At 53.4% G+C, this 23766-nt stretch overlaps 1 protein-coding gene across 2 annotated transcripts; it reads right to left on the bottom strand.

The window, feature by feature from the left end:
• Positions 1–17132, bottom strand: GNG12 (G protein subunit gamma 12). 2 transcript variants are annotated; one of them, XM_084211317.1, is made up of 4 exons: positions 17044–17132; positions 9667–9724; positions 1702–1818; positions 1–476 (listed from the first exon to the last, which is right to left on the bottom strand). In XM_084211317.1, exons 3-4 carry the CDS (start codon positions 1795–1797, stop codon positions 351–353), a joined length of 222 nt encoding a protein of 73 aa, XP_084067443.1. In that variant the 5' UTR covers positions 1798–1818; positions 9667–9724; positions 17044–17132; the 3' UTR covers positions 1–350. The 2 variants fall into 2 exon arrangements, with proteins under 2 accessions (XP_084067443.1, XP_084067444.1); XM_084211318.1 differs by having other exon boundaries at positions 1702–1821; positions 17044–17079.
• Positions 17133–23766: the final 6634 nt, after the last annotated feature.

Below are 23766 nucleotides of genomic sequence, written 5' to 3'. Positions count from 1 at the left end.
AAAAAAAATCCATAATTTTATAAAATGTAAACCCAGTGATTCCATCAGGTCTCTACAGCTTTGCTTTATCTGCAAAGCTCAGGCAACTTTGGTCGTGCTGGAGTTGGCAAATGCCACCAGGACCCCCCGTGCAGAGACCCTGGAGCCCATTCCCTCGGCCAGGACAGACAGGGACTGAGTCAGAAAGCTCCTAACAGGGACAGGGAGCAGCAGGAATGCCTTGGGGAGCTCAGGGAATGCTCTGGGCAGGCTCAGGGAGTGCCCACGGGGTGCAGGTACCTGGGGGAGTGGTGGTGCTTGGCCCGGCCCAGCTGGGCTGCAGGGGCTGGGCAGGAGGAGCTGCCCCTGCCCTATAACAAAATGCAGGTTTTCTTGTCCTTGAAGGGGTTCTCAGAGGCTGGGATTCCCATCAGCAGGGGATCCTTCTTGGCGTGCTCCTCACAGTACAGCATCAGGTCAGCTGAGGCCTTGGACACCTGCAGGGCACAGGGAATCAGCACAAGGGGGTTTGCCATGGAAATGGCACTAAAGTGGGGCTCAGGGAATCAGCACAAAGGGGTTTGCCATGGAAATGGCACTAAAGTGGGGCTCAGGGAATCAGCACAAAGGGGTTTGTCATGGAAATGGCACCAAAATGGGGCACAGGGAATCAGCACAAGGGGTTTGCCATGGAAATGGCACCAAAATGGGGCACAGGGAATCAGCACAAAGGGAAATGGCACCAAAGTGGGGCTCAGGGAATCAGCACAAGGGGGTTTGCCATGGAAATGGCACCAAAGTGGGGCTCAGGGAATCAGCACCAAGGGGTTTGCCATGGAAATGGCACCAAAATGGGGCTCAGGGAATCAGCACAAAGGGGTTTGCCATGGAAATGGCACCAAAGTGGGGCTCAGGGCTGGGAGGGAGCCACGTGGGGTGGGAGGGGTGCTGGGCATGGGCTCGTTCTGCAGGGCTCTGCCTGCTGGTTTGATCCCAGGGGATGAGGGAAAGGATGGAGCCTGGTGCTCCCTGGGGCTGGCTGTGACACCAGGCAGGGAAAGGCCCCAGCTGGCTCCCACAGGACATTGAAAGCAGGAGGGGCTTCACACCATCACCATCAGAAACCTGCCATTTCCTAACTACAACACATTGTAAGTAAGTGCTTCTTCACCTATCAACTTTTACAACACCATACCATAAATACCTTAAAGCCAATCATCTAAAATTACCCCTCATGAGTCCTTCTTTATAATTCTACTTCTCCAAAGTACCTAGACTTATTTACAAAAGCACCCATTAGAACTTGTTTCTAGCTCCATTTCTCTCTCAGCAATATCTATCCTATTCCATTTCTAAATCAACATTTCCTATCTCAAGATTTACACACAAATCCACACTATGTGAACCTTCTGTCAGACTTTAAGAATTCTCCACAAATCCATTTCCCATAGGGCTTCAAAACCATTCCAGGGGGATTTTCATTTCTTCTGGAAAGACAGGACAAGGGGGAACAGCTTCCCACTGCCAGATGGGATATTGGGTGGGATATTATTTATTTATTATTATTTATTATGATTTATTATCATTTGCCTTGAGAGGGGCAAACGCTGAGCTGTGGGTGCACAAAGACACAAAACACACACAGACACACTGTTATGTCCCAGTCCTACAGCCAGGAGGGGAAACAAGGAGAAGGAGGATGGGGAATCCTGGTGTGCTCACCTTTATCCTCTCGATGGAGGCCTCTATCCTGAGCTGCTGCACGGTCCTGCGGGCCTGGGCGATGTTGTTGCTCGTGGTGGCTGTTTTGCCTGACATTTTCAGTGAGGCAGGGAAGCTCTGCTTGGAAACACAGGGGGTTGTTATTGCAGGGGGCAGCACAGCACCCTGAGCTGCTGTCACACACAGGCATCCACTACACGCTGCAAAAAGGGATTTTTAAACGTTGTTATTGTTGCATCCAACAGGACCCATCAGCCAAAAAAACAACTCTGGAGGTAAAACACACTCCAGAGAAAGGCATGGAGCTGCTGTGCTGTCAGATTAGGCATTTTTCTGACCCAGAGATGGGGCAATGAGAGGTGTTTTAAAAACTTTTATTCCATTTTCAGTCTCATGAGAAGGCTGAGACAACACAGAATTCACACCATCACAATCAGAAGCTGATTGTTTTACATGTTTGAGAATTCTCCACAAGTTCACTTCCCACATTGTGCAGGTTTCTGAGGCTGTGGCACAGCTTGGGCCACTGGATCCCCCCCGTGCAGCTTCCCCTGGGGAATCCAGGGACCCCAGAGGGTTCTGGAAAGCCACAAGGTCCCTGGGAGCTGCCCCAGGGGAGGGGACAAGCTCCTGAGGCCAGCAGAGTGACAGAAGGAGTGAGCCAGGATGGAACCACAGGATATTGGGGTTGGAACAGCCCTCTGAGCCCATCCAGCCCAACCATGCCCATGTCCCTGTCCTGCATCCCAGCAGGCTCCAGCAGGGCTCTGCTGGCTTTGCCCAGCTCCAGGAGAAGAGGGGAGCTGGGAGTGACCCTCCTGGGAGTGACCCCTCCTGGGAGTGACCCTCCTGTGAGTGACTGACCCCTCCTGTGAGTGACCCTCCTGTGAGTGACCCTCCTGGGAGTGACCCCTCCTGTGACTGACCCCTCCTGTGACTGACCCCTCCTGTGAGTGACTGACCCTCCTGTGAGTGACTGACCCTCCTGTGAGTGAGTGACCCCTCCTGTGACTGACCCTCCTGTGAGTGACTGACCCTCCTGTGAGTGACCCTCCTGTGAGTGACCCCTCCTGTGAGTGACCCCTCCTGTGAGTGACCCCTCCTGTGAGTGACTGACCCCTCCTGTGAGTGACCCTCCTGTGAGTGACCCCTCCTGTGAGTGACCCCTCCTGTGAGTGACCCCTCCTGTGAGTGACCCCTCCTGTGAGTGACCCCTCCTGTGAGTGTCCCCAGCCCTGCCCAGCCCCAGGCAGCTCGGTGCCCTTTCCAGCAGCCCCTGCAGGCTCAGGTTTCTCTCAGCCAGCCTGGCAGCAGGGCTGCTCCCCAGTGCCAGCCCAGCAGGATGGGAACAGCACTTTCCTGTCCCAGGCCCCTGTGCAGGGACATTCCTTGGAAAAGCTTAGGGCAGAGCAATTCCCAGGAGGCAGGAAACGCTGGGGGAGGGACATTCACCCAGATCTGGTGCCACTAAAAACTCATTTCCTGCAGTAAAGAGTCAGAGATGCCCCTGCAGATCCAAGGGCTGGGAATTCCACCCCAGCCCCTCCCCAGGAACAATTCCCAGTTCCCAATCTCCCATCTCTGGGATAACAAGGAGCTGTTTCACATGGACACAAAGCACAGACCCACCACAAATGGAGCCCCAAGTCCCAGCCCAGCCCCTGCAGTTTTCCCTCACAATATTCAAAACCTGCAGTGTGAAAAACCCAACACACAGCAATTAATTTTTATCCAGTACCAAATGCAGCTCTGAGAGGACAGTTCAGGAGCTGCTGATTCCTCCAATTTTAGTAGTTTTTAAAAAAAAAAAAGGTTTAAAAAGTTGCAAAATTAAAAGATTAACCATTTTCCTCTCATTCAACTGGGGAAAGGCCACACTCAGCCTTCCCTCCCCCAGCCCCAAAACCCCATTTGCCACTGGAGCTGTTGGATTCTCTGGATCCCTTCCCACCCTACATGGATTGACCTCCTTAGGAAACTTCCAGTGCTTATTTTCCCAGCTGTTTAGCTTTGTTAATAAATGAGATGTTTGGAAAAAACAAACCAAAACAAAACGAGCCAAACCGTAAGATTTGAAAATTAAATTGCTGCGTTTGCCCATCTCCAAACAAACACGAGCTTTAACAGCCCTCCTAAGATTACTAAATCTCTTCTGCAGGGAGATTTACAGCAATTAGGTCAGCTCCCAATAAATCTGTTTTCCTTCCCAGCTCCTGGCAATGGATCCGAGCTGCTGCAGCCATGGGATTTCTCCCAGGGCACCCTGGACTTCCCAGAACTCCCCAGATTTCAACTGGAGGTGCCAGAATTCTGCAGAAAGTGGGGGTTCAGAGCCCTGGGCAGGGTCTGCCGGGCTAGGAGGATCTGCCAGGAGGAGGAGTTGCTCCCTGAAGAAAGGAGGCCTCAGTTGGAGAGGGCAGGGCTCTGATTTCTAGGAAATGATCCCTGGTGCTCAGCAGGCAGCCCTGAGAGCCTCCCCCATCCCCTTGGGATCCCTGGAGTCCCAGCACTCCCAGTCCCAGCTCCTCCTGCTGTGCTAAATGCACCAAAAATGAATTTTCAACACGTTTTTCTGTTCACCACCTGAACCAAACCGTGGCTGGTGATCCAGGCCAGGCTGGGCAGTGGGAGGTGTCCCTGTCCTGGCAGGGGTGGCACTGGGGGGGATTTCAGGTCCCTTCCAGCCCAAAGCATTGCAGGATTTTCTGCTGTGACCTCACACAGCTCCAGGCAGGAGGGGGTTCCCTGTAGGGACACTGGTGACAGCCTCGGTCCCTGGGTGTGACACAGCTGAGCAGGAGCCAGGCTGGTGGTGACAGAGACTCCCAGAGCCCAGAGCAGCTGCAGGCACGGCTGCAACTCTCCCTTGGCTCTGACTCAGAGCCTAAAAGGAGACAAAAGATCAGACCCAGGACAGCCTCCCCTGGCCACCACCCTGCCATGGCAGGGCCACCTCCCGCTGTCCCAAGCGCTCCAAACCCATCCAGCCTGGCCTGGGCACTGCCAGGGATCCAGGGGCAGCCCCAGCTGCTCTGGGCACCTGTGCCAGGGCTGCCCACCCTGCCAGGGAAGGATTTATTTCTCATTTACCCACTGAAAACTGCACAGAATTCCCACTCTGCCAGGGAAAGACAAAACCACAGGAAACTTCCAGTGCACTTCCTGCAGCCACACACCTGCACTTTTTCCTTCCCCAAAACACCTGCAGACAGGTGGAGCTGCCCCTCTTCCAGAGAAAAGCCCTGTTTTTCCAGGCCTTGCCCCATTTCTTTCCCCAGGCTTTAGGTAATGAGTTTGCCACGCAGCAGATCCCCAGATCCGCCTGGGCTGGCTGCCAAAGCCCAGCTCCAGTGGGATAATTAAACCCTGGACTGTCTTATTTACTCTCTCAGATCCAGGACTTGTGAGGCACCTGCTGAGTGAAAGGTAATTAAATCAGCCCTGCTAAAGCAGGGCTGGGGATCTGCTGGAAATCCCAGCAGCTCTGCCTGGAACACAGCTCCCAGTTTGCTCCAGTTATGCCAAGCCAGCTCATACTGGTGCAGCAAAGCCTGGCTGGCAGCAGGATAAAGCCTCAAAGGTGTCTTGTAACTGCTTCTTTGAAATAAAGCACATTTTGAGGTGAATAACTCAAAACTTGGATCAACAGAGCAGGCTGGGCAAAACACAAACCACCAGCAGTGCCAATGACAGCACCTACAAGTGCAGCACCCTGCCAGCCCCTGGTTTGCTCTCCAGCCCTGGTTTTCCAGCCCCTGGTTTGCTCTCCAGCCCTGGTTTTCCAGCCCCTGGTTTGCTCTCCAGCCCTGGTTTTCCAGCCCCTGGTTTGTTTTCCAGGGCTGCCAGCAGGGATCTAAAGTTACAGCTGACCTGCAAATGCAGGTTCCAAAGGGCTCTCCCTTTCCAGAGCCACTGGAGCCCTGCTGGGGAGGGTGGAAAGGAGGATGGATGTGCCCAACTCGCCAAGGAAAGGGCAGGAAAAGGACATGGGGTGTTCCCAAAGTGCCACTGACCCTGCTGCCCTGGTGTGGGTGCCCTGCACACCCTGCAGGCCCACGGGGTGGGAGGGAGCCCCAGGAGTCGCTGCTGCTGCTGCTGCTGCAGGGAGTCCATGCTGGAGCAGCTCCAGCCCGGAAATGTTTGGATGCTGCTGCCTGATAAACCAGAAACAATCTCCACCCTGGGAATGATCCCATTTTTTTTTAAATACACAGGAATAGGGGGGAAAGAGGGAAACAAGCAGCTGGACAAGCTCAGAGCTGCTGCTCCCAGCTCATTCCCAGCCCTGAGCTCGAGTTAGAGGTTCCAGTAATTCCACCACGAGTGCTGCAGGTTTCCAAGTGAAACCATTCCCAGTCCTGCAAATTCCCTGCTGTTTGCTGGGAGGGTTTGAAGCTGGGTCTGGTTTGTCACCACCACTGACACAGGCTCTGGTTGCTGCTCCACAGCCCTGCCTGCAGAACCATTCTGCTCCCTCCTTCCTCCCTGGCATGCTTTCATCCCACTGCCTTCAGCTGGCACCCTGCAAACAATTTGGGAATAACATCAGCAAACCCCAAATCCCAACTCCAGCTGCCTCCTCGGAGCGACTCACACCCCCCAGAGCTCACAGGAATAAAAAGATAAAATTTTGCTTCAGAAGATGCAGGGATTTGTCGGGCAGGAAGGTGTTGGGAGGAGGAAGAGGAAGAGGGGATGCAGGGAGTGCACCAAGCTGAGGGAATCCTTATGGAGAACAGGGAGCAGGAGCCCCAAAGGCCCCTCCTGGAGGGGTGGCACGAGCAGGGGGTGATGCCAGAGGCTGGGCTGGCCCTCGTGGCCCCCTCCAGGAGCAGGGCAGGTGTGGCTGAGGCTCCCATGGTCTCGGGGTGCCCTGCACGTGCTGCGTTCCCGGGAGCTCTGCGGGGGCCGGCGGCTGGTCAGGACTTGAACGCTGGGGTTGGTTTTCCTACAGGGCACCCTTGGGAGCTCAGGGTTTGTCATGACTTGCAGAACCTGAAAATGCTCCCAGTCCAAGCCAGGAGGCCACTGCTGGCATTGAAGGTGGGGGCAGGAATAAACAACTCAGTTCTGAGCAGGCATTGGAGCACAGCCTGCCACAGCAACAGCTGAAACAGTTCCACAGGAGCAGCACAAACTCTCTGGATTTGTGACATTCCCCAGTTCTGATTTCTGATTTTTTAGGCCTCCAATGTCAGAATCTGTTGGAGGAATCTCAGTGTGCCTGGCTCTATTTCAGCCCAAGTGCTGCAGAGGGTTTGGAGGCACAGTGAGAGCTGAGTGCCCCCCTGATCCTGCACACCCAGCAGCACCTGGAACAGGGAGAGCCAGGAAGGCTGGGAGAGGCACAGAGCCCCTGAGAGCAGCAGCAGGAGGGGGAAAGGAGCATCCAAGGGATGTCCCTGCCCACCTGAAACACAAACTGCCCTTGGGGCTGCTGCTTCTCCCCAGCAAGGAGGTGCCTTGCCCTGGCAGGCCCAAGGATCTTGGAAAGGACTTGGGAAGCCTGGATGATTATTCAGGGTGGAAAAAGAGTGGAAGGGCTGGCGTGGAGGGGAGCACCCTGAGCTGTGTGCCTGCAGCAGCTCTGGCAAGGCTGGGCTGCCATCCCCAGCCCAAAGCAAACCCTGCAGCCCCAGGAGCGGCTGGCTCCTTCACTGGGAGCACTGGGAGCACTGGGAGCAGGCAGGCACGTCCCACTGCTCCTGCTGGGGGAAGGAGGGAAGGCAGGGAGGAGGAATTCCCGCCCAACAGCCCATCCCGGCCGGGCAGAGCTGCCAGCCTGGTTCTTCCAGCAGCCCGGGGGAAAGCCCAGGGCTCTGCCGGCCCAGAGTGGGGCCGTGCTGACACCCAGTGGAAGCTCCGGAGCTGGAACCTTTTCCTGCTGCCAAAGAGAATGGAAAATGGACCTGGGCAGCAGGAAAACAGGAAACTGAGGGTGGAGTAAAGCAGGATTTGAGATGCTTTTGGGCCCCTTCTCTTCTGATGGTGCTTTTGTCCCGTCCCTAGAAGGGTCCAAGGCCAGCAGGGAGCAGCCTGGGACAGTGGGAGGTGGCCCTGCCCACGGCAGGGGTGGCACTGGATGGGCTTTGAGGTCCCTCCCAACCCAAATTCTGGAATTTCATGATCCCTATTCCCCACACAGCGAGCAGAGAGACAAGTGGAGCAATAATCCACAGACTTCTGGGAGCACCCTGAACCACTCCTGCCTTTTGCAGACTGAACACAACATCCACAGGGCAAACTTCCCAGGAAAAATGGCAGCAGGGGTCACCCATGACCTCCCTGCTCCCATCATGGAGAAGGAGAAGGATTTTTCCACACCTACCCCAAACCAAGCTGTGAGTAGCAGCTCCCTGGCTGAGCAGGTAAGAAGGGCTGGATTTTTAAGCAGGGCTGGATTTTTAAGCAGGACTCAGGTGAGACTTACAGGCACAAATATTTTATATGCACTAGAAAAAGTTTAGGTTTGGTGAAAGAAAGCAAGATCCTCCCCAGACAAGACCTTCCCTCAGGGATCACCCTCTGGAAAAGGAAAGCTGGAGCACCTGGCAGCTGCAGGACTTGCAGTGGTTTTGGGGAGGATGGGGCTGCTCTGGGGTGCACCACAGCTGAGGGGGCTGGGGGAGCTCAGGCAGCTCAGATTTCAAACCCAGTTGTGCAGCAGAAAAGGTCCAGCAAGGCCCAGCTCTGCTGCTCCTCTCCTGGAGGAGGTGCAGCAGCCAGGGCTAGATGAGAACTGGGAATTCTGGCAGATCCACCTGGTTTGCACAGGGTCCTGTCAGTGCAAGCTGAGATTAAAAGGCCCTTAAAGCACAGAACATCCATTTGTGATGTTTCCTCCTTCAGAGAATTTACACTTGAGAGTAGTGAGAGGTTCTACACCAGAGATATTTTTTTTAAAATTATAAATAACACTGCCAGTGTCTGAATTGGGGATTAAGATCCTTAATGATGGGAAATGAAAGGAAACACAACTCCCAAGATCTTCAATTGGACTTGGTGTTTAATTAAGGCTGTGCTCCTCCATAACCTCCCCTTCCTAAGTTATTCCAGCACCATCCTGCTGATCAAACTGGGCTGCAGCTCCCTTTGATTTTCAAAGGCAGCCCCTCTGTGGGATTCTGCCAAACCCAATGCACATTTTGGGAGAGGAGCAGTGGAAAAAACTGCTTTTGCTTTCCTCTGCATTTCTCCTGACTTCACTTTTTGTACCTTTAGCACACACAAAAAGCGACTTTTAGATCAAGGTTACTTTGAAAAACATCTGAGCAGTGTTATTTTAGAGACACTGGAAAAGGCAATGAACTGCAGGGCAGCCTCTTCACAGAAGGTCCCTGCTCCTCCCCACAGGGAAAGAGGAGAAAACTCCAAAGAGACATTTGCAAAGAGACTTTCAGCTGCATGAAAATCAGGCTGCAAAGCAGGAGAGGGCTGTGCTGAAAGCTCCAGCCTGGCCCCAGGTTCTGTGACCTTCAGCAGATTCTTTGTCTGGCACAGATAAAGCCTGGGATGCTCTGGGGAGAGCCCCACGGGGCTCAGCTCCAGGAACTGGGAAGGTGGGAAGGATTTCAGCACCTCCTTGGCTGCAGGAATTTATCCAGGTGCCTGTTTTGAAGGATGGGGGGGATATAGAATAACTTGCATTTTTTGATGGCCAAACAAAACACGTGTAGCACAGCAGAGACAGAAATAACGAAGATTTGCAGGCTAGTCCTTCCTAATCAAGGGGATAAACAAGGAAAAGCTTCATTTCTGTGGGAAAAGCAGGTTTTTCTGCCCCCTGAATTCAACCCAAAAGCAGTCAGGCAGTTAAAATAATGAGGTGAAAAGTGTCAGCAATCCTGCCAAGGACTTTATATTTGTTCTGCTCCAGAATAAAATTAAATCACCAGGGTTTGGGACCCGTCATGCTGCTTTGTATTTTGCATGAAATAAAAGAACCAGAGTGGACTGGAAACTCACCTACATAGGCAGACTTGCTCCCTGTCCAGCTTGCCTTGATTTTATCGGTGTAATGATCCTGAAACAAGAATAAAATCAAAATTACAAGGATTTCAAAGTGCAAGAAAGCCAAAGCTGGGGGGGTTGGTACTTGTGCCTTAATGCTAATCACAAAAACAGTATTTTGAGATTGCAAAATCCACCTCAAACTCGGAGCAGCCTGGGATAGTGGAAGGTGTCCCTGCCCAATGCAGGGGGTGAGACTGGATGGGATTTAAGGTCCCTTCCAACCATTCCAGGATTACTTTGACCCTGGAGACTCAGAGCTGTCAGCCTCCAGTGATGTGTCCTCACAGCTGGGTGTAAATCACTGCCCAAACAAATGTGAGAGCTCACATTCCCTGTGGAGGCCTTGCACACCCAGAGACCAACCTGGAGTTCTACCAGCCCTCCCATCCTGGAGCCCCTTCAGGCCCTGGCAGGGCTCTGAGCTCTCCCTGCAGCCTCCTCCTCTCCAGGTGAGCACCCCCAGCCCCTGAGGGTGATGGGACCCATCAGGTGATGGGAGCAGTGTGAGAGCTGGAGCAGGGAGGGGATTTACAAGTGAAATCACCTTTCCCTTCGCTCTGCTGGCTGTGCTGCTGCACGATCCCTGCAGTGACACGCAGCTGTGTGCCAGCTGCCAGCGCCTCCCAGGCCAACAGGGGCTGGCCATTCCCTCTCCTGGGAGTGCCAGGGCAGGGTCCCAGCGTGGAACTGGGAGCAGAGGCACCTCCTGAGCTGGCACAGCCAGGGCACGGCCAGGGCACGGCCGGATCCGGGGCTGCCGCTGGATTTCAGCCTTTGGGATGAATCCAGCCTGCGCTGCCAGGGGCTGCTGCAGCCCTGGCACCCAGCCCTAGAGCCAGCACAGCCATCCCCTGCCCTCATTCCCAGGGGAGGAGGAGGAGGGAAAAACCCACCTGACATTCCCCAGGGATGGCCCTGGAGGAAGCTGTGGTAATTTACTTGTGGGGAATTTGGGGAGGAATTAGAGACGGGGCTGTTGAATTGTTTCTGATGATGTGGTTTGTTTTTCTTGTCTTCTGCACAAGCAGGAAGGGTGAATTTGGCTCAGATCCTTATAGTATGATTTAGAAGGTCTCAAGACCCTTAGTTATAAGACTTTTTAAGGAGTTATTGACTAATAAAACACTGTCAACAAGGATATTTATGTTTTTGACTCAATCTTTAAATATTTCATTTTATGGACTCATGCTACAGTGTAAACTCTTTTAGCCAATCATGTTATGACACACAAACCTACAGTGCTGCATTCTAAACTCTTTGTTTACTTCTGTAATTACTTTTATTTTTTCTATCTCCTAAACTCTAAAACTCTAAACTTTCTTTTATTTAGCTCAAGGTGTAAAGCTTTAAGCTTTAAACTACAAATCCACATTCTCGCTTCTAGCACCTCAGTTTGGGAGCCTTTCCCGAGGTCTCAGATCAAATCCTGGGTTTAATTCTAAGCTTTGGCTTACAGGCCCAAAGCCCTGACAGTTCCCTGCATTTTGGATTCCAGCAGGCAGCACGGGCAGCATTCCCATTACAATCACACCCCACTTCCCGTGCTGGAAACGGGATCACACTTTTAACAAGTGCTGGTCAAATCACTGTGTGGAGGAGGAAAATAAATTGTGTTAAGGACAGTCTGCCTTGCCACAGTCCTTGTCCCTGTGCCAGGCTTGTCCTGTCCACATCCAGCAAGGAAACCAAAATAAATAAATGTGACACGTAACCTCCTCCACGGACGTGTGACTGCTGCACAAAATCAAAGCTGGAATGGAAAAGCAGCTCCTCTGCTTATCTGTGCAACATCCCAGCCTGCTCACACCCCCTGGGCACTGTCAGGGAAAAATAAGAAGGACTTTAAAACTGGCTTGTGCATCCTGAGGGGGATGCAAACACAGCCACAGTAATCAGGGAGCACCGGGAATGGTTTGGGCTGGGACAGACCTTCAGGGATCAGCCAGCCCAAGCCCATCTCTAATTCACCTGAGCAGTGATTCCAGCTCCTGGGGCTGCCCTCCAGCCCAGAGCCACACTGGCACTCCTGCCTAATCAAAGCTCCTATCAAACCACTCATAAAAACCCACAAAGCCAGCATTGCTGGCATAGTTTGAGGCTGGAGTAATGCACCCCCTGCAAAAGCCTCCACTCTGAGGCCAGGCCCTGCTCGGGAAGGAATAAATCAGGGAAGGGCACGTGGGCTGAGGAAATTCCACAGCTGGATGGGTCCCAGTCCCTCTGGCCAAGGCTGGCAGCACCAGCCAGCTCCTCCTGCTCTGCAGGAGTTCCAGTTCCAGCTGGAGCATCCCTGTTTTGCAGGAGGAATCCCTTGCAAGTTCTACAGCAGCATGAACCAGATTGAGCTGGGAAAAGGATGGTCCCTATCCCACAGAAGTCGGGGACTTTCTGCTTATCCCAGCTCCAAGCTTAGACCAAAAAACCTGACCTTGGGAGGGGGATTGAAGCTACAAACAGAGCTGAAAATGTAATTTGGGATCTACTCAAAATTATTCACAGCAACCACAGAATCACAGACTGGTTTGGGTTGGGAGGGAGCTCAAAGCTCACCTCATCCCAACTCCCTGCCATGGCAGGGACACCTCCCAGTGTCCCAGGCTGCTCCAGCCCCAGTGTCCAGCCTGGCCATGGGTACTGCCAGGGAGGGATCCAGGGGCAGCCACAGCTGCTCTGGACACCTGTGCCAGGGCCTTACCTCCCTCACAGGGAGGAATTTATCCCTAATATCTTATCCAAACCTGCCCTATTTTTCCCTTTCTATGGTAACCACCAGTTCCTGATGTTTGCCTGGTTCAGGCAGCAAGGGCTGGGTCCCAGGGCATCCCCCTGGGCATCCCCCTGGCATTCTCCTGGAAACTGGCAGGGAGAATTTTCCCTCCTCAGCTTACAGCACCAGGAAACCTGCTGGTTATGGGCTCTGGGGGTGGTTGGGCACAAGTAAAACCCTCCTTTAGATGGGAACAGCAGACAAAACCTCCCCCATGAGCTCCCAGTGGCTCTGCACAGGGAATGGCCCTGGAGAGCAAAGGGGTGATGGCACAGAGCAGCTGGATCAGGGCAGCAGCCTGGGAATGCAGGCTGGGAATGCAGGCTGCTCCCTTCCCAGCAGGACTGAGATGGGCTTTCCCACCTCCAAACACCCCAGGGCCAGGCTGGAGAACAGCCCCTGCACAGAGCAGGGCTCCTCAGAGCAGGGCAGGAAGGACAGGATCACACACCCACAGCAAAGGGTGCCAAAAACTCACCTGTCCCTGCACAGCAGGGCTGCAAAGCCACGGGAGAAGGGATGGGAAGAGAAAGGGGGTAAACAAAGGGGGAGCAAGGCTGGATCAGCCTGAGCTGAGCCCAGTGTTTAAACAAGGAGCTGATCCCAGCGGCCTCAGCTGCTGCAGCACAAATAACCCTCACAACACACTTTCTTCCCTTTCCCTCCTCCCCCTGGAACTCCAGCACATGCCAAGACGCTGATACGGACACAGGAAGCTGAATATAAACACATTGCCTGTTTTACCAAATATTCAAAGGAACACAACTAAAAATACTCAGCTGCTGGTGTCCAGGAACATCCCAAAGCTGTGATCCGGCCCCAGCCACGCTGCCTGGGGCTCCCAGGGAGCTGGGATTTGGGGCACACTGAACCCCAGGCCCCAACTTTCACACAATCCCAAATGGTTGGAGCTGGCAGGGACCTTAAAGATCTTGTTCTGTTCCCCTGCCATGGCAGGGACACCTCCCACTGTCCCAGGCTGCTCCAGCCCCAGTGTCCAGCCTGGTCTTGGGCACTGCCAGGGATCCAGGGGCAGCCCCAGCTGCTCTGGGCAACTCTGCCAGGGCCTGCCCACTCTTCCAGGGAACAATTCCTCATTCCCAAGATCCCATCCATCCCTGCCCTCTGGCAGTGGGAGCCATTCCCCCTTCCCTGACCCTCCATCCCTGTCCAAAGTCCCTCTCCATCTGCAGCTCCTTCAGGCCCTGCAAGGCCACCCTGAGCTCACCCCAAAGCTTCTCCTGCGCAGGTGAACAATCCCAGCTGTGCCAGCCTTTCCTCCCTGCAGAGCTGCTCCATCCCTGGGATCATCCTGGTGCCTCCTCTGGATTCCCTCCAACAGCTCCAGGTCCTTCCTGTCCCGGGGGCCCCAGAGCTGGAGGCAGCTCTGCAGGGGTGTCACCACAAGATCCAGGAGTGGATCCTCTCCTCCCCAGGGATCTGGCTGGAAGGGGCTCAGCAGCTCCTCAGTGAGGAATGCTGGATCCCCTGGGAGTGCTGCATCCCCCAGAGCCAGGTGTCTCCCCAGGGGCTGGAGGGACCCCCACCACACTCCCACCTCCTGTGGGCCACCCCACTGCTCCCCCCACCTTCCTGCTTCTACCTCCCTCCCTAAAATCACTTGGAGAATCCCAGCACACTGCAGTCACCCTGAGCACTTCTGTCACAGCCTCTGCTCTTTCTCATCAATCCTTGCAAAACACAGAATGGAAACTTTCTGGTTTTTTTTCAACTTTCTTTGTTTTTTTTTCATGTCACCAGTGCAGTCTCACCCTTCCAAACTCCCCCCAGGTGATTCCTGAGAGCAGAAATTATGTGGGACCAAGAGCTCCCAACACTGAGTGCAGGGGAAGCTCTGAGGTTTGGAAAAATGAGCCCTAACTGTGTAATAGTGCAAAATTCACCAAACAGCTGCACAGCTCCAGCAGAGCAGCAGTCCCAAGAGTCACCACACATCTGCAGCTCCCATTTCCCAAGAAAAACTGAGTCCATGGTGACTTTCAAGAACCGGGGGTGCTCCATCCCAATTACTGGGGTTTCACTCCAACTCCTGCCCTGCTCAGGGGTATTTCTGTGCCAGCACACAGCAGCCTTCCCCCATTCCCAGCGTTTGTGTAAGCACAGATGGAGTTGCAGCAACTCAATCCTCCCAGGAATCCGGCTCTGTGGCCGGGCCAGGACTGAGCTGCTGCTTCCCTCGATAACTGCAAACCTTTGGGAACGCTCCCTCCGCCCCCTGCAGTGATCTCTGCTCCGGCAAAGGGCACAGAGGCAAAGGCTGAGCCTTTATGGATCTCTGCAGCGCTGTGGGTCTGCTTTCACAGCAGGGCACGGCCACTGAGGGACGCTGGGGGAGATGTGGCCAGGGAAGGAGCACCTTCCTACCCCACAGGGCGCCGCGCTCAGCATCTCCCAGCGGCTCTTGCAGGGATGGTGGAGCCGCAGGAAAAGGAGGGAGAGGGATTTTTGAAACAGGCAGGGAGGGACAGGACACGGGGAATGGCTTCCCACCGCCAGAGGGCAGGGATGGATGGGATCTTGGGAATTAGGAATTGTTCCCTAAGAGGGTGGGGAAGTCCTGGAATAGAATTCCCAGAGCAGCTGTGGCTGCCCCTGGATCCCTGGCAGTGCCCCAGGCCAGGCTGGATCAGCCTGGGACAGTGAGAGGTGTCCCTGCTATGGCAGGGATGGGAATGGATGGGATTTGAGGTCTCTTCCAACCCCAACCATTTGGGATTCCATAATTCTATTGTGTCACCACAGGCCCTGCTACAGAGAACTCCTCATAAATCTGGTTCAAATATGCTGAGTCTTTTTAGCAACAGAACCTAAAACCTTAAGAACTTTCAGTGCTTAAAAAGTTATCACATTATATTTGAAATAAAAAATATCTAAAACCTACAGCACAACTCAATAATTTGATTTAACACCAGCAAGACATGAGAGATCAGTTGTTCTGCTGCCTGGGAGCCCAAGAAACTCTTTCAGGGCAAGAGGAGAACTTCATCTTTCAAGGAAAAATTCCCCACCAGCTGGGTGATTATGGAATGAGCTCGCCCTCAGCATCAGAGCATCATTGCTCCTCTCTGGAATTGATTGCTCCTTGATTAGAAAGATCCCAAATGCTGTGGTGCATCCCAGCCAGGATGGAATACGGGATTGAGGAGTCATTAACTCCACACTAATCCCTCAAGCTCATTGAGCAGCACCGGGCAGCACAAAATCATGCCACTGTCCACTACTCTCCCTTTACTCCCAGAACTGTGCCAATTCAGAATTTCTGAACCAGTTTACACCCAGACAAACACACATAAGTAAAAGTGTCCCTGATCCTGGGGATCCCAAGCCAATTTAAACCCCGGATAATTGCCTGGCAACCTGCTGGGAATTCCGTTTTGCCGCTTTCCAATTGCCACACTAATTAAGTCATCGAATCATGGAATATCCTGAGCTGGAAAGGACCCACGAGGATCATCAAGTCCAGCTCCTGGCCCTGCACAGGACGACCCCAGAATGTCACCCTGTGCCTCGCTGAGCTCTGGCAGCCTCGGGGAGCTCTGGCATTCCCTGGGGATCTGGGCAGTGCCCACCACCCCCTGCAGGAAGAACCCTTCCCAAAATCCAGCCTCAACCCCTCCTGACACAGCTCCAGCTCCTTCCTAAAAACACCAGGCTAAAACCACAATATATACTCAAAACCCCTCTTTCACCCCCCCACTCCCAAAAAAGTAAAGAATTCAAGCTTGCAATAGAGAATCTCAATTTCACAGTTACTGTTGGAACTAAAAACTCCCAGGAGTTGGGCTCGATGATCCGTGTGGGCCCCTTCCAGCTCAGGATGTTCTGCAATTCCATGATTCCGAGCAAACCTATTACTGCAACAGGGTGTGTAATCCCAGTATCAACACGAAACCTCCTGGAATAATGACGCTTCCCACTAATTAACCTCCTTCCCACACTCAGCCCACAACTCCCCGCACGTGGGAAACTTCCTCCGTCGGGCAGAGCTCCGTGATTCCAAGGAAAACCCGAGGCCTGACGGCTGGGAATGCTAAAACTGGGAACATTTAAAGGATTTAGCTGAAAGCTGGGGCGGCCCCCGTGGAGTTGGAGCTGCCAGCTCTGGGTGTCCGTCGGTGCCACGGGGAAGGTCTGGAGGGAAGGAGGCGGGAAGGAGAAGGAAAGGAAGAAAAAAATTGGCTACTTTAGGATTATTTTTTGCCTAATTAAGTACATCACTTTTTACACAATTAAGCAGATTTTGCCTCGTTTCCGTGCCACTTGTTGAACCACATCACACCGGCGCGCTGCCTCCCGCCGGGAATCCCCCTCAGCACAACAAAAAATCGGTTAAAAACCCCACGAACAAAACTCCAGACCGGCCCCAAAAGCCGCCAGGCACCGCTCGGGCCCGGCCCGCCCCGCCAGGCCCGGCAGCCGCAGGGGCCGGGCTGGCGCCTCCCGCTGCCCCCGCGGCGCCGGGCGGGCTGTCCCGGGCGGCGGAGCTCGCTGCTCCCGGTGGGAACCCCCCTGTCCCGGGACCCCCGGATCCCGGTACTCACCGAGCGCCGCTCCCGGTGTCTCCACGGGCGACCGGAGCGGGAGCGGAGGCCACGCCCACCGAGCGAAGCTCCGCCTCTGATCCCATCGGCCCCGCCCACCCCCGCGTGGCCCCGCCCCGCCCCGAACGGGGCGGGGCGGGGCCATGCGGGGGTGGGCGGGGCCAGGAGAATGGTGGGGCGTGGCCACACTGTTGTCCCAAATCCATGCAGAATTCCAAGCCAAATCCGGTTTGTTTGGGAAGGGGCTGAGTGAGAAAAGCGTGCGCCCGAGGGATCGGAGCACACGCGGGGCTTCTGGGGGTGATGGCGGTAGAGAATCCGGCGGGATGGAGGGGTCGGAGCATGGATATCCTGGGAATTTTGGGAGTCAGGGGTTGTGGCGGTCGCCAGGGAGGGGTAGATGTGGTATTTGCAAAGGCTTGTCTGCTGCCCGAACGAGCCCGGCGTGCCTGTGCTTGTGGGGCTTTGATCCTGGGATCACCTGGGAATTCATTTGTCTCCAGAGGTAGGGGAGGGTGTGGATTGAAATTTGAATACGGGCTCCTGCCTGCGAGCTGCAGGAGGGAGAAGGGTTGGAAAATGAGGGTGGGGAGGCCCTGGGGAGATTCTCCAGGGAAAATGTGGCTGCCCCTGGATCCCTGGAAGTGTCCAAGGCCAGGTTGGACAGGGCTTGGAGCAGCCTGGGATAGTGGAAGGTGTCCCTGCCATGGAATGGGCTGGGCTTTAAGGTCCCTCCCAGTCTGGGATTCTACAAATTTCCGGGAAAACTGGGGAAGATGCTGTGCTCATTCCCATCCCCACCTCTGCCCAGAGTATGTCCCTATGGAGCATCCCTGCCCTGAGAGCACCAGGGAAACCTTTTTCTCCTCGCCCTTTTCCATGGTTCTGGCCGATACCAGCACAGGCGGGTTGTTGCTGTCCCTGGCACTGCCAGCCTGCCCCGGCTCCAGCCTGTCTCCAGAGCAGCTTTTATGGGAGAGGAGATGGGATCACCAGCCTACCCGGCTCCTCTCGATTGCCATTCCAGCTGGGAACGCGGGGATGCACAGGAGGACATTGTCCTGCAGTATGCCCCAGTGAAAAAAAACTCAAGCAAAACCTTCGGGAAGACTGTAAGAAGAGCAGGAATTCCTCTTTCGATTCCTGGTTAGAAACGCAGGAATCCGGTTCTCCGGAGTGTGGCCACCAGCCAGGGAAGCGTTGCCCTCTCGTGGGCTAAAGCAGCAGCTTCCCACCATTCCGTCCTAACCGAGAGCTTAATTAGCCAGCGTTAATTAACTGCCTGTGGGCTCACAGTGCAACACTCCCGGGCGAGCAGCCCCTGACCCGAGCAGGAGCTCGATGGGGTTCCCTAGAGCTTGTCAGGGATTCCCAGGAGCTTTGCTGGGGCTCCTGTCCCATTCTGGCCAGTTTGCCACGGGGCACACACTGGGAGAGCACCCTGCCCGTGGGCTGGGCACGCACTGCTTGCACTGGGGTTGTACCGTGCGTACTGGGAACACTGGGACATGCAGTGGACACGCTGGGAGGGCACACTGGTTTGAACTTTGTATTTCCTCTATTAAACATTTATTTTCCTTTCCACCAGGGGCGGGATGAAGGCTCAGCAAGAGGGGATCTCTTGTTTTTCCTTCCCTTTGCTCCCTCCCAGACACTCACCCAGTGGATGTCTCACCTTTGTCTGGAGGCAGGACTGAGCTCTTTGGATCCTGGTGATAAAGCACGGGTTTCCCTTTCTCCTACAAGCACAATGTTTATTATTGTTATTAGTGTGTAGTAGTAGCATGGATCAGAGCACTCACTCTTAGATATTGGGAAGGAGTTGTTCCCTATGAGGCCCTGGCACAGGATTCCCACAGCAGCTGTTGCTACTCCTGGATCCCTGGAATGTCCAAGGCCAGGCTGGACACTGGGGCTGGAGCAGCCTGGGACAGTGGGAGGTGTCCCTGCTATGGCAGGGGTGGCACTAGATGGGCTTTGAGATCCCTCCCAACCCAACCCAGTCTGAGGTGAGATACTAGGAGGGACTTGGAGCAGTATCCAGGATGAAATCCTATCCCCACCACCATTTATCTCTGTGAACTCTCCTTATTTCCTGCACAACGAGGTTCAGAGTTCAGCCAAGGGCTGCCTGCAGTGCTCAGCCTGGGAGGGTTTGCAGCAGCTCAGCTCTCAGGGTGCACTTTGGCCAGAGAAAGCAAAGCCAGATTTCTTCTGCCTGTTTGACAGTGCTGCTCCTTCCCACCTTGGATGCTCTGTATCCCCTTCCAGGGGGGTGGGGGATTCACTGAATGAACTCGGGGGGCTTTCCCAGATGGATCATGGAAATCTGATACTGGAGAAAATGAGCCACACTGCTCCTGGCCCCAAAGATCCTGGCAGGAGCAGGCAGAGCAGAAAAGCTCAATTCTTGGACAAAATCACCAAGATTATACAATGTTCCCCCTCAAAACCCCCTCAAAATTAGTGATTTTTTCCCCCAGGATCTCTGCAGAACAGGAATTTTGAATTGGTTTTCACAGAATCTTTGCAGAATGGGAATTTTGGTTTGGTGGCTTCGCCGAGCTTGTATTTAACCAGAAATGCAGAGAAAAATGATCCTGAAAGTAGCTGGGAGCAGGCAGGGGCTCGCTTCTGGCTAAAGGCTGGTGCGGGGTGGGGCTCGTTGTCCTGCCTTTCAGGAAGGGGGTGCTCCCAGCAACGCTGGGATTATCCCTGGGCACAGAGTCTGGAGTGGCAGTGACAGAAAGGGACTTCACAAACAAAGCAGCTGTGCACAGCCAGCAGCCAAGGAAGGCTTTCTCTGGAGCAGCAGAGTAATTGAATTCCGCGTGGGAGCAGCGGAGGTGCAGGAGACGGCGCAATGTGATTGCCAGGGCAGCCATCCCTCATCGCTGCTCTCTGCAGGGCCACAGCCTGTCCCTGTGTGCCTGGCCAGGAGCAGCTCCTGCTCTCCCATCTCCATCCCTGCCACATCAACACCTGCCATTCCCTCCCTCCCTCCAGTGTCATCGAGAAGGAATGGGAGCCCAGGCTCCCCTGGCTTCTCCCACCCTTGTCCCAAAGAACCAGCCCCCAGGAATATGGTCTGAACCCCTCCAATGCTTATTTTCCCTTACTATTTATCATGTGTTCCTTCCACAAAGGAATCCCTTAAATTCCCCTCCTGGGGCTGCTGGACCCAGCCTTCCCTGGAAAAGGCTGTCCAGAAGGAGCACGTGTGATAAACAGTCCTGTGTTGGGAGTCCACACTGGGCAGCCCCGGGAAGAGCCTTGCTAAGGCTGTTTGGAGCAATCATTAATGCAACAAAAATTATTAAACACCAAATGTCCTTGTGTTCCACATAGCAAACACCAGCCACCCTTCAGCATCCTCTTTCTTGGACATTAAGACTTATTTTTCCACTAAAAATTAACGAAATGAATCAATGTCTGGAATTACGCCTCTGGGAATGAGTAATTTCTTACAGTTCATACAAATATTTCCCATTTTTCAGCCATATTCTGGCTCATCTTTCCAGATAATCACAAAACCAGCCATTCTCCTCTAGTTCCAGCTTGGCCAGCTGGTAAAGCATCTGACAGCAGAAATGGCTAAAACAATCTGAGCATGAACATTCCCTTATTTATTAATTTTTTCCCTATTTTTGGGCTTCATGTTGTTGAAATGACACATCAGAACCGCCCAGGGACAGACCTGTGTGCTGCAGCTCAGGTGTGCTCCTCCTTGGGGGCACAAGGAGTACATCCCATTGTTCCCTCCCCTCCACATCAATCCCAGCAGGTCCATATGGACCCATACAGGGCTGGACGTGGGTGCAGGCTGGGATCTGCTCCATCCCTGCTCGAGGGATGCTCCAAGCAGTCAGGAGGATGTGGGCAGCAGGATGTGGGCAGCCAGTGCTGGCAGAAGAAGCCTTTTCCTCACTCCCAATCCAGATGAGACCTTGGTCTTGATCCAAGGACTCCATGTGATAGATGGGTTTTTCCCTCCAAGGAGGGATTTTCACTGCCTGGGTGTGAGCTGCTCATCCTTCACCCACGGGCAGCCTGAGGCACATAATGGGATGCAGGGGTTGGAGGAAAACATGTAGGAACAAAGGAAAACCATAACGTAGGAGAGAAGAGGTTTCATATCTCCATCCTTAGGTATTTTTAGTCTGAAAGGCACAAATGCATCACTGAGCTATGAAAGGAAAGCTCCTTGCTGCTCTCCATGTCAGGGGCTTCGGAGCAGGGCTCTGCCTGATTTGAAGGAGGCACCCGTGGGCACCTATATCCAGGTGGAGGAAAACCACATCCCTTTAGCTGGAGGAGACATCACTGGAACGGACACCTTCCCCTATCCCAGGCTGCTCCAAGCCCCGTCCAGCCTGGCCCATCAATTCCCCAGGGATCCAGAGACAGACACAGCTTCTCTGGGCAACCTGTGGCAGCAATCTCACCACCCTCAGAGAAAAGAATTTCTTTCCCAATATCCAATTTCAACCTGCTCTTCTTCAGTTTAAGTCCAATCCCCTTTGTGAAAAGCCCCTCTCACAGCAGATCAGCTGCATTTGCCCTGTGCTCAAGGCTTGGATCAAGTTCTCAACACAGGCTGCCAAGAAGAGATGGGCTCTGGTGGGACCCCATGCCCCCCTTCCCACCCGGATAGGAGCTGAGGGCAACGGGAGGAGCAGTTGGGATGGTTGGGTTGGAAGACTCTGGATCTGTGCTAATCCAGGAAAACACAATCATTCCTTTCCCTCTAACGTTCAGACTTGCTGGAAGTGTGAAGAGGACAAAGAGCAGCAGATGGGACGGAGGCAGCCACACAAGCCAGACCCTGTTCCAGTGCCCAGCTGTGCCAGCGAGGTTCGGCTCCACCACCACGGGACTGTGAACAAACCCAGCCGAGCCACGGCAATGCTGGGCTCCCCTCCTTCCTCTGCTCCTCCATCCTTTTTGCATTATTAAATCTACTCCCATCTAACAGGATTCTATGTCATGGTTTTTCCCCAAAGTGGGGAAAAAAGGAAACAATTAGGGGTGACAGGTCTAGCCTGGCACGAAGCAACACCATTAAGCAGGAGGCTGCTACGCTGCCGTTGGTCTGGAGCCTCTTTAGCATTTTCATTAGCTCTCCAAAGCTTTTGATGTCCCTTATTTACGACACAGACACTGCAGAGGAGGCAGGCAATGATTAAGACGAGCTTTTACTCTTCTGGAGTGCGCCGGGTACCTCGTGGCTACGGACCCTGCATATAAAGCAATATTGCTTATTATTCCAAGCTGTTTGTTCCATTAATCATGAGCCTGCTTTGCTCTGGGAAGAGGAATTGGAATACAGCAATATTCTGTCTGCTTGTTTTTAAAATACATGTGTGGGTGGACACTCCAGCTACTGCTCACATTTTTCTCTCGCAAGAAGAGCTGTTCGTGATTCTCCTCCCCAGTGTTTTCTCCTGACACTGATTTTGTTCGTCGAACTCGGGAGGGGAACTGCCTCAAGCCTGTCAACGAGTGTTGTATGGAAATAAGGACTACTGACTGAGAAATGCTTGAAATTCAGCATCCCAGAGAGGACAAGGATTTCTTCATGGAAAGGGTGGACATCGGAATGGGCTGCCCAGGGAGGTGGGGGGGTCCCCATCCAAGGAAGGTGACACTCAGTGCTCTGGGCTGTGTGACAAGGGGGGGATTGGGCACAGATTTGGCTTCATGGTCTTGGAGGGCTTTTGCAACCTCAATGATTCCACGATTCTGTGGTTCAGTTCAAAGTCACTCACTGCCCTCACAGCCTCAGCCTTCACCAGCCACCCAGGCAGCAGTGGGTCTGGGCATTCCTTCAGGATATCCCAGAGGGAATTTTCAGAGTGTTCAACTTGTGATCCCGAGAAGACACTATGGAGGCATTAAAAGCAACTCAACAAGTTGTGTCAGCATCTTCTGTGACCTTGTCTCACCACATCTGACCTCCTGAAGAGCCTTCCTGAAAACCAGAGAGTTCTGGGGTAGAACAAAATGAAGAAGAGAATAAAACAACCAACTTGAGAATTATTAGTGAGTTCCCATCCAGATCTCCAGGCACAGACAATGTGTCAGGGCACGTCTCCAAGCTGAAAGGTTTACAGGATACATAAACAGCTCCATAAAACAAATGTTGTCACCAGCTCCTGGAAAAGCACTGCTGAAAACAGCAGGTAAGGCAAGAGGAGCTCCATCAGACAGCAGAGCTGCTTCTTCATTGCTGACAGATGGCTTCACCTGAATGTCCTTCATCAAAAAATCAACTGTTACTTTCCTAACCTGCACTTATTCAATCCTTCCAATCCAATATATACCCTCACTCCAAAACACAGCATCCACTCCAATGAAATTAATTTCCCTTCCTATAAGAACGATAGATTTCACACACACAAGCCAGGTTAGTTCAGTTCATATGGAAACAGCCAATTATGTAATTTATTTATTAATACAGTTTTAATTTATAGTACAATTGAGCTGCACACCCAAGAAATAGTTTATTTACAGAGCATGAAAGGCAGACACAGCAGGTGTCCCTTGTTCCCCAGCTGCTTTGGGTTTCTACTGGGACACCCCCAGGAGCACCCCAGCATCTCCATTGCCACACAGTCTTGGTCTCATGGCAGCCAAGGGAAGCTTTGAATCATGGAATTGTTTAGGTTGGAAAAGTCCACCAAGAAGATCCAGTTGAATCATTTCCCCAGCACTGCCAAGGCC

The sequence above is a fragment of the Fringilla coelebs genome (assembly GCF_963513975.1).
Source record: "Fringilla coelebs genome assembly, chromosome: 9".
NCBI lineage: Eukaryota > Metazoa > Chordata > Aves > Passeriformes > Fringillidae > Fringilla > Fringilla coelebs.
This window is presented reverse-complemented; position numbering and strand designations above follow the sequence as displayed.